The sequence below is a fragment of the Cyanistes caeruleus genome, chromosome 9 (assembly GCF_971803275.1).
Source record: "Cyanistes caeruleus chromosome 9, bCyaCae1.hap1.1, whole genome shotgun sequence".
NCBI lineage: Eukaryota > Metazoa > Chordata > Aves > Passeriformes > Paridae > Cyanistes > Cyanistes caeruleus.
Window position 1 is genome coordinate 25553203 of NC_141709.1, and position 10615 is coordinate 25563817.

Here is a 10615-nt window from a genome sequence, read left to right on the forward strand (position 1 = left end):
TAAAGATCCCCCTTTTGGAGAGGGGTTCAGGAGCAGAACATCAGAGAACCCCTTTATCCTCCATGTCGGGGGGTAGGTGACTGAGTAGCTACAAAATCACTCAGTACAACTACCTGAAAGGGGGTGTAGTGAGGTGGGTTTGGTCTCTTCTCCCAAATAACGAGTAATGAGACAAGAGGAAATGGCCTCAGTTTGCACCAGGGTGGGTTTGGATTAGATACTAGTAAAAATTTCTTTACTGAGAGGGTGCTTGGGCATTGAAACAGCTGCTCAAGGAAAGTGGTGCAATTGTCCAGGAAATATTAAAAAACCTATGTAGATGTGGCACTTGGGAACATAGTGCCCTCCAAGTAACTGCTCTAATTAATTTTACATTTCAAGGCTAATATAACAACTAAGGTAAGTACATTAGCTTAGCCCTAGCTTTACTCTTTTTCACTTTATAGAAAAACTTGGTAACTTTTTACTCAGCCATGCTCATTTATATTAATTTTACTTTGAACTATATAAATGCTCCTGTTACCTCCTGGGAAGTTGGCCTCATTTGTTGAGACTTTGGATTTTTTAAAAATTGAGCAGAAGTGATCCAGCTAAACATTACTTTCATGTATTTTCATGGAAATTAGCTACTTTAGTAGATATTGAATACTTTTTGCAGCTGTACAAAACAAGTTATTGACTCAAGGCATACAACTTTCACTTTTGAGTGACACAAGTAGCCCAGGGTCTCATCTTAGGTACTGCTGACTTTAAGCAGGACAGAACTTGTTTATAACTTGAGCTGAAGATGGTTACAAGGTCTGGTAAGAGTTTAATCTTTACAGGTACATGAAGATCACAGGGCTCGAAATCCCTTACACTGTTAGGCAAGAGCTCATTACCCAAGTCCTCAGCTCTGAAGTTCAGCCCTATCACAAGCCACCCTGAACTATGAAGTTACACAGCAGTCACAGCTTTGGTGTGATTTAAGGCCAGTCATGTGCTCTGAGTTTTACATAATCACTTGAAATACAAAGATTACAGACAAGGCAGAGCACAGAGCACACCTGAGTAATAGGTTTTTTAATGCCACCCTTTTGATTTAAATCATATGACTACAAGCTAATGGATAACTGGCATATTATCACCCCCATGACATGTACTGGGAAAGACTGTGGATGAATGTTGTACATCACCCAAGGAAGTTTGCTTTCCAGAAAGCCCAGTATTCCACTCCCATAGAGACATTCAAACTCAATGTTGGGCTCCCAGGAATGACATGAACAGTCAGTTTTGACTAAAGTAGATGCCAGAATGACTAAGCTGACATGGTGCATGAGGAGATGCCCCACCTTTGTCACCACATGCTCCACACAATACTACAGTGCTCAGAGCTTAATCCCGAGCCCTGATCCTTCATCTAACAGCCAAGTCGTGAGGAGTGTGAGGAGTACTTTATTACTTCAACATGAAAACCAAGACTTTTTCTCTCCATTCTAATGGAGCTGTAGTAAAAGGCCTCAAGGACTCAAGATGTCTGCAGAAAGCTTTCAGAAATGCAGTCTGCATTGCTCCCAGGTCTCCTGACGACTATATAGAAGAACAACAGACAGTGTGCTCTTTTCACAAGTTTAATAGAGTTACAAAAGGATACCACTGCTTTATGTAACACATGGCTAACCACAGACACGGCATTGTCACTAAGGTCAATAGGGCTTGATGTACAGATACTGATCGTTAGGATTTGCTATGAAGGTACTGTCAAAACGACAAACTTTCCTTCAAGTAAAAAAGTTACTGTTTATAACTATAACATGATCCCTTGACTCAGATGCAATGACTTAATCAAAGTTCAGTAACTGATACTTGCTCTTTATGTAAGGCATACTAGTTTCCACTCAGGCTGAACGTTTATTTCTGCTTGGCGAAATACTCTTTGCTTTTCTGAACATCAGGCTTGATTGTGTCACTCCCAGGCTTCCAGCCAGCTGGGCACACTGAAATGATAAGAACGTTTAAGTCTTACCAGCTGCTCCTGCAGAACATGTTTTACACAACATTAAAGCAAAGTAGCAACTCGGAACATGAACAGATCTTTGCAACATACAGACAGTGCATTCAGTGTCACATTATGCTCTGTTTTGCTTGTTTCTATTTGTTTACTGGGCAGTACCACCCAAGGAACCAGGTGTCTGCCCAGGCAACAGTGGGTCCTTTTACACAAACACCTCTCCCAGCCCCACTTAAAAGCTTCTGGGAAGTCTGACAGCAAAGGTAACACCAACTCCAGCAGCCCAGGCCAGAAAGGCTCTAACACCACACTGCACTTATCTCCTTGGATCCAGCCAAGTCTGTATTCCCCTTATCTTTAATCTACCCTGGCCCAGCTCTCCAGTTGAATGGGCAGGGGAAAAATTGTCCAACTGTCACTGGTTCCCCTACATGGCTATCAAAAAGCCACCATGGTGCAGAGGTTGCATGGTCTCAAACTTCCAGCAGCTCCTTGAGCAGCATTTTTTGAACAGTGGCCCTTCTTTACTGCCATGGAATGCTGGATGTTTGCTCCACACACAACTGGCAATTTTAGCCACAGTATGCTTGGTTTCTGAGTGTTGCTACACATCTTACTCTGGTCTGTCCTGACTTAGATGTGACTGCAGTCCTACAGTTCTAAAGGAAAACCTTTTGCCAGGTTTTGACTACTCAAAGGCACAGTAAACCACAAAATGCTTCATTTGCATGACATGTGACTGCTCCATCATTAAATGTTTGGGATGTCTCCTCACATGATTTATGTTTATATACCACAGTCACGAGAACACTTATTTTAATAAAACCTGCCACTGATTTACCACTTCTGAAGCACGTTAAGTATGGCCAGCAGCAAGAAATGTCATTAGTTAATGACAACTGAATATTACTAACACCTGCACAGCAATTTTGGGTTTCCATAACTTGGTTCTAACTTTTTATCCGCAGCGCCTTTTTATTTTTTTCTTTCTCTCCTGCAGAAAAGCTGCCAGTATCGAACAGGTTATTCCTCCTGAACTATGGGGACAGAGACTCTCATCCATTTTACCCTCACTATATATTGACAGAAAGGTCAGCAGACTTTCTGGGAATTTAAGTAGTTTGCCTAACAGGCTGCATAAAACAATACATTAGTACTGATGGTCTCAACCTACCAAATCTGAGAGCAGAATCTAAATCAAACTTACTCTTGTAGGCTAAGTTACTACATGTTCTTAATTTCTGTCTCAGATATTTCCTGTGTCTAATTGAAAGAGACAACTTCTGCGTGCTGAAGAAGACATCCATCACCAAACTGGTTTAAGTGAAATCTCAACATGAACAAGTACTCAATGGACAAATAACTGGAATAGGATAAAGCATTATGGTGTCCTTCAACAAGCAGATTTACAGAACCAGCTCCATTTTTCAACAGTCACAATTACCTGCTGTGCATAGATTGATACATGTACTTAGTACCTTTCAGCAACCCTTGATTTAACCTGCTCTAACTCTTAAGTTAATACTTTAGAGAAAACATTAAATTGAAAAGCACTCTTACCTTCTCCATGTTTATCTGTAAACTGGAAGGCCTGGACAAGTCTGAGGGTTTCATCAACAGAACGGCCAACAGGAAGATCATTGATTGTAATCTGCCTCAAGATCCCCTTTTCATCAATGATGAACAGACCCCTTAAAACAAACAAAAACCAGACCTGATGTTAAGCACAGCTTTTGAAAGGCTGATTAGACTGACGCAAGTTTCAAAAACTCAGGTTCACTATTTGATTTTGGCACTGCTTGTGCCATTTGCTGTGACCTCTTCCTAGAAACTAACACCTTGGTGCATGCACAGCAATGAAACAGTAGCAGCTGAAAGCCCAACAGGAACTAGGACAGACAGGAGACAAGTCAAAGCACTGACACAGGAGAGAAGTGCTTCCTATTTAAGGAAGATAATAGTAGCTATAAATAAGTAAGAGAAACCCCAGGAAAAAACAAATTCAAGGAGAGACCTTCTCACATTAAAAAAACCTCACTACACACTGTTTTCAAAAAGACAACAAGCAACAGCTCATCAGTCCTCCAACATCAGGTTAAGAGCAGAAGTTCAGCTCCCTTGGCAACTTCTATGAACAGCAGACTAAAGACTTGGGATTTAATTAATCTGCACTTTGATCACTAGACTAAATACCTGTAATCACTTTCATGACTTGTAGATCTTGCATTACTAATGTTTGCAGCTCACCTGCATGAGACTCCTGCACTGAGCAGTCAAAGGGCAGCAGAATTTAACTTAAAAGCACAGGAAACCTATGCACCACAGAGAACCAGGGAGCATCTCCCTTGCAGGACTGTCTGACAGCCTGCAGGAGTTCACACCTAGAACAGCCAATAGCTTTAGCTGGCTGCAGGTGTTCAAGCTCTGTGTTCATCTGACATGTCCATGCATTGCAACATAACTTTATCAGGTCGTTTACCTCTGGCACATTACCTGTATGCAATACCTTCATCCTCCTTCAGCACTCCATACTCTTTGGCAATGGCACGTTTTGTGTCAGAAACCAGGGGGATTTTCATAGTGCCCAAACCCCCCTGTTTCTTAGGAGTGTTGATCCTAAAAGAAGAAAAGTTTACATGTTAAAATATGGGCAGTTCAAAATGAGGGCTCAAGGTACAACAGAAGCCTACAACAGATCCTTTATGCAATACCATACTCAATCTGCCATGTGACAACAAAAGAACTGATGCCCAGTATGCTCAATTCTGTCCAGAAGCACCTGGTACTTACCAATATTTACCAAGTGCCTTTGAATGCACTCAGAACTCAGCTCCTGCATGAACCGAGGTCAGGCAGAAGAGTCTGTTGGGTTTAAAGGCTGATTCTTACCAGGCAAGGTGACAGAAGTGAGAGTCAACAGAAGCTCCAATTACTTCACAGTTGATTTTCTTGAACTCATCAGCTCTGTCACTGTAGGCAATGATTTCAGTTGGACAGACAAATGTGAAGTCCAGGGGGTAGAAGAAGAACACAACATATTTTCCTAGAAAAGCAGTACAAGCAGTTAATCTGTCAGTTTTCTAAGAAAAAGCAAACAATCAAACCCCACCAAAACACAGAAAAAACTTAAACCTTAAAACCCTACCCAACTGAGTCCCCTAACCCAGACTATAAAATTTAACAGGGAATGCTTGTCTCCTGGGTCTACTCCCAAGTACAGCTCTGGGTATGCTAGAGCAGAATACCACATGGCTGATCCCCAGCCACAGATCTGAAAGGCTACCAGCCATGGAGACATTTTAACTGAGTAGGTGTGTAGTCTATACCTTCTCATCAGCCTCATGCAGCCTGCAACATCATTAGAAATGTATTTCTAAAGCCATCAACATGAGTACTTGATTACTTCAGGCTTTTCCTTTACTTTTAGTGAAGTTTTTTTTGGCAAAGCAAACATATGCTCTAGAGCCAGCACTCTAGAGAAAGGGAGTTTGTTGGTTAGATGAAATAATTTAGTTTGCATTGACAAAGATGAGACAGAAGATGCTGCTGTTCCAAAGTCTGGAAATGTTACACCAGTCTCAGTATGGTACAGGGCAATGAGGCTGATGCAAGGTAACAGTGTAGAGTTTTATGCTCACTGGTAACATTTATTAGCTGGGACATTCAGTCACACTGCTGACAGTCTTCTAAGCATACTCCAGCCACCACTACACAAATTCTGATCTTCAGTCCACTGCCAAGTGGTCACTATCATTTCAAAACCAAACCAAGATGTTCAGATACCCCCAGTCCTTCCTATGGCCAGCCTATCTGTGTAATTAGAGAAGCACATGAAATTACCTTTGTAGTCAGAGAGTTTGATGTCTTTGAACTGTCCATCTGGCATTACAGCCGTGGCAGTAAAGTCAGGAGCTGGTTTTCCAATGAAAGCCTTTCCTGAAGACATCTTGATTTAACCTAGACAAGAGTTAACACCAATACAGTTTAGATGGTAGTACATTTGTACCTGGGAGTAAGGATTTATTCAAAGCATTTTATCAATCTAGATTAAACACCAAAGACAGTTTATCAGCACTTAATCTTGCAACAAGGCTTAAGTGTTAAATGAGTTGTGTCATCTGGGTAGTTGAACCACTATAGAGACTTGCCAGCACTTGGAAATGTGTGGCTCATGGCCTCCTAAAGATACAGTAATGGTTACCTAACTAGTAACAGCTCAGAGTGTGGGAAAGGGCTAGCCTAGAGCTTTAGTAGTACTCAGAAAACCATCCCGTTCCACATGGTGGAGGAATAGAAAGTCTGTTTTTTAGATCTTTCAATGAGAAGAATGTTCTTCAATTTTACAAGGGAATTTAAGACCTCAAACTTGACCTTCCTGTTGATTCTGAAAGAAAATAACTTCTGTTAATCCCCAGGGAACACTGCTCTGCGTAACTACACTTTAACCTTTTGAACAAATCAACCCTTTTTTATTTGCAACCAGAAAGACTCGTGGTATACATGGAAATCACATTCCATGTTAATTACAATTTCACCAAGTCTAAATCAGTACAGCCAGGTTGCTTCCCCTTTAAGGAAAAAGAATAAAAAGGTACACAAGGACAAGAGAATGCTATTCCAGCTGTCTGCCCCAGAAGTTTGTCATCTGTAATACACCCTTGTGCAGTATTTTTGCTCAGTCTGGGAATGGAGTAGAAACACTTTAGACTTCCAGAGCATAATCTTTCAAACAGGCAATTCTATAAACCTAATTTCTGCAATGATAAAATATTCTTAAAAGTTATTTCACTTTATTCTACACACTGCAGCACTCACTGCCTCAGAGATAAAAAACACATCAAAGGCTAGCATGAGTCTTACGTTGCTAAGGAAAGCCAAGAGCCAAGGACTGTTCCAAATTGTGCCTGCAAGGCACCAAGTCCATTCCAAAAATGGTTGAGAGCACCTTATTTCTTGTCTCCTTCCCCCTTGCCAGCCACTTTTTCCCAGAAGAATTAGCCCACAAGTCATTTAGCTTGGAACCCACACTTAGCCTTTTTAGCAATGGTTTTGCTTTTGAAAGTTTCTCTCGCACACCCTGACAGTAATGATCCACCTCTCAGTTTTAATTTTGAGAAGCACCCACACATTCAGCATTTCTAACTGTGCAACAAAGCTCCTTATCCCCATGTTCACCCAAGGGTTTTTAGTCTTTAACTGCAGCAGGCTGGGAAGGAATGCGGTGGCTGGGACTAGAGACCGTTTGTAGGATGCAGTGAAGCAGTCCGGCAGGAGGACATCAAGAATCCCGTACCCACAAATGCAGCTGTGGTTCTCAAAGCTCAATTCTGAAAGAGGGAGAGGGGAACAGCCACTGCACCATATTTGTGTGAGATGCCTCCAACTAGCAAGTTTTATGTTTTAAACAAGAGCTGCTCGGCCTGGAGTGCATGACCCCACATTTTTATCACTGAATTACATTATTTTCTGTTATCCAAGCTCAAGGTCATCCTTTTGCTCAGAACTATGCCAGCCCTTCTATATTTGTTCCATCAGCAATCCTCCGGAGCATTTCACTAGGTATTCAAGGTCAGACTGCTCTTTGATACTTTCCTTTTCTAAACTACAAGTTATTGCCCCTTTCTCTGGTAACATTAAAATCTTTTAATATTTGCAGGAGACCATGGTTGCCTCACTCTGCAAGAGAACCATGTGCTTTCCTCAGAGCACCCACTGTGACCTGCCAACCCCTCTGCTTTTCTGTGCGGGGTCAGTGTGTGCTCTGCTCGGATCTTTAGCCACAGAATTTCCTAACCCGCAGGGGAGCAGACCACAGAATCACTGTTACTTCCTTTCACTCTGGAGGAGAGTAGAATGAGCACCATAAATCAAACACACTCGAATCCGGCCAGAGTATCTTTGTTGCTCATAGCCGCAATTACCTTCAAACTGCAATTATAATAAGCCAGGCCTGCTCTCTTGAACGAGCGATTTCATACCTTTAGGGTGCCCTGAACAAAAGCGAAAGGCCGTTTCAAAACCATCAGCCTCCCACTCTGCCACCTTCAGACTGTCACAAAAATGCGGTCAGGCCACCGCAGCCGCAGTCGGGGTGCGGTACCGAGCCTTTCCCCCGCCCAGCCCGCCGCTACACCGCTCTGGGACAGGGGAACCCGCCGCCTGCATGTCCCCGAGCCGCATCCAGCGCTCGGGTTTGGGGTTTCCTTAAGGCTCAGAAGCCAGCTGCCGCCTCGCCTGTCGGGGCAGGGGCCGCTCGGCTCCCGCGGGCGCTCAGCGCGCTCCCCCCGCGGGCGCTCCCCGCGGCTCCTCCCCCGCAGCGCCGATAAAGGCCGGAGCGCTGGAGGGACTTATCTGCCCGCTCTGCCCGCCAAAAAAATATAAAAAAATCCCAAACCAAAACTAGGGAAAACTGAACGCGGCGTGCGGGCGGCGCGATCCTTCGGGAGAGGGAAGAAAGGGCTCGCCCTACGCGGCTCGCTCAAGGGCGTATACGCGCAGAGGGGGAGGGGAAACGAACAAAAAATCCCACCCAAAACAGTACCGAAAAACCACATAAAAATAAAGTTAAATTTTAAAAGAATAAAAATAATAAAAAAAAAGAAGCACTGTGCAAAGCCCCTCAGCGACCCCCGCGGCCCCGCACACTCACTCGGAGCGCCGAGCCGGTCCCGCAGCAGCACAATCCGCACCCGCTCTGCGCCAGCCGCGCCGCGCCGCCCCCTTTATAGCAGCGCGGATCTCGCGAGCGGAGAGAGCGGCGGGGAGGGCAGGGCGGCAGCGCCTGCAAGGGCAGCATGACTTGGCAGATCCGGGGCCGCCGGAGCGCGGGGGAGCGCGCATCGCTCTCTGGAGACACTCCCGGCAGGTGCCGTGGAAGTACCCAGTGCCTCGGTTATAAACGATGGATGGGCTTGGTGCAAGAAGCCGTTGCATTTTTAGTGCCTTAATTAGCCGAGCTGTGGTTATTTGAAGTCCTCAGAGGGTACGCTGGACTTTGAGGGAGAGCCGGGGATGACTGGCGTGCCATTCAAGAGAATTAAGTGTTGGCCATTGACAGAAGTAAAACGAAACCTCTGACGAACAGAGCAATGTGTGTTCGCAGTGTTACAGAGGTGCGGTGTCAAATCTCCATCCTCTCTCTCTGCACTACCCACTGCCCCCACCCCCTGTTTCTCATTCCCAAGGCTTTCACTGATTATTCTCCATCAGTGGGAACACCGATCCAAGTCATGCAAGTCAGCAAAAGAAAGATGAAAACGAAGTTTAAAGTCTAATTGTTGAGCTTCAGTGGAAGGATACAAGCCCTTGGAAGATAGTTACTTCAGGGAATTTTGCATCATTCAGTAGTGAAGCTGCTCTGGGGAACGTTTAACCGCAGTGATTCCTCAAAAGCATTGTCTTTGAATCCAAGAGTGAACAAGCAGTGTGGTACTTTTTTAAGGGCCAAATTCTGAATTTAAATGTGAAAGCTTTATTAAATAATGAATACTAAAAGTCATTAAGCCATATCAAGGAAAAAAAATGCTTCTGTTGAAAGTGATATGTGTTCACCAACTGATTTTTACTCATCTGTTTTTCAGTTTACAGTTGTGTTTCTTATACCTGTTAAAACTTGATTACAAATTGTAATGAGAAGAAAATACCAAAGGATTAACAAACTTTAAACGTTTACAATCAAGACCACTGCATAGTGTTGCTATGGCTCTGGTTCACTCAGAGATGACTCATTTTGGGATCAGATTAAATTAATCCTTAAATAATGAAAGAAAATAACATGCATATATGTACTCAAGAAAAAAACTGCACTCATTTACCTACTTCTATTTCTATTGCTATAGCACGCTTAATCTTTTACAGGAAAAAATTTGCTACTTTCTTAACATCAGTGTTGTCATAAGAATTGAGGTCTCTATATTGAGACAGGTGTGTACCTCCCCATCACCTCAGGCCAATGAACCTGTAAACAGATTAACCCCTGAAAGGTCAGGCAGTCCTAACCAAAACCTCCAGAACAATGTAGTCCCACTGCAATTCTGGCATGTTTAACAACTGACAAAGCAGTAATGACTTTCTCATGGTTTCCGACTCTTTTAATGGTTGTTATTCTAATTTCTCATACTTTCAGATGCACAATATACCCAGTATGGTCTGCAGGTTGTTCCAGGTTTGTGCTGTAAGCATTGCCTTTCCATTCATATGTCCATGGCCTCATTACTTTTGATTAATTTCTGAGCTTGTCTTTCCAGACATCAGGTTTTGGAGGTTTTGGAATAATAAGTTGTCAGGGCCACTCCTTGTTCAGTGAGCACCTGGGTTTCTGTAGCCTTTCTCAATCTTTAGATGCAAGATGCTACTTAGATTAAAACAATTATGCTTTCTATGGAAAGAAAGGGCATGTCTACCCCCACAGGTGGTGTAAGGATGGAGTTCTCTCTCCACCTCGCTTCTCCACACAGCAGCATGTCGTGTTCTGCTAAAATAGCTGCCAGACAGGATCAGCTTGTACCTGATTAGCATGGAGCATCAGAACCCAGTGCAGGCCTCTCTGCATCCATCCACACAGACAGGGACACAATAAGTACTTCATCCATCAACAAAGAGGAGCTGGCAGGCCCTGCAGTGCCA

General features: G+C 43.5%; 1 protein-coding gene across 1 annotated transcript; it reads right to left on the minus strand.

Moving 5' to 3' along the window:
• Positions 1–1597: 1597 nt before the first annotated feature.
• PRDX1 (peroxiredoxin 1) lies at positions 1598–8813 on the minus strand. Its single transcript, XM_086902231.1, has 6 exons — positions 8640–8813; positions 5831–5947; positions 4880–5033; positions 4484–4606; positions 3551–3681; positions 1598–1976 (listed from the first exon to the last, which is right to left on the minus strand). Exons 2-6 carry the CDS (start codon positions 5934–5936, stop codon positions 1891–1893), a joined length of 600 nt encoding a protein of 199 aa, XP_086758357.1. The 5' UTR covers positions 5937–5947; positions 8640–8813; the 3' UTR covers positions 1598–1890.
• Positions 8814–10615: the final 1802 nt, after the last annotated feature.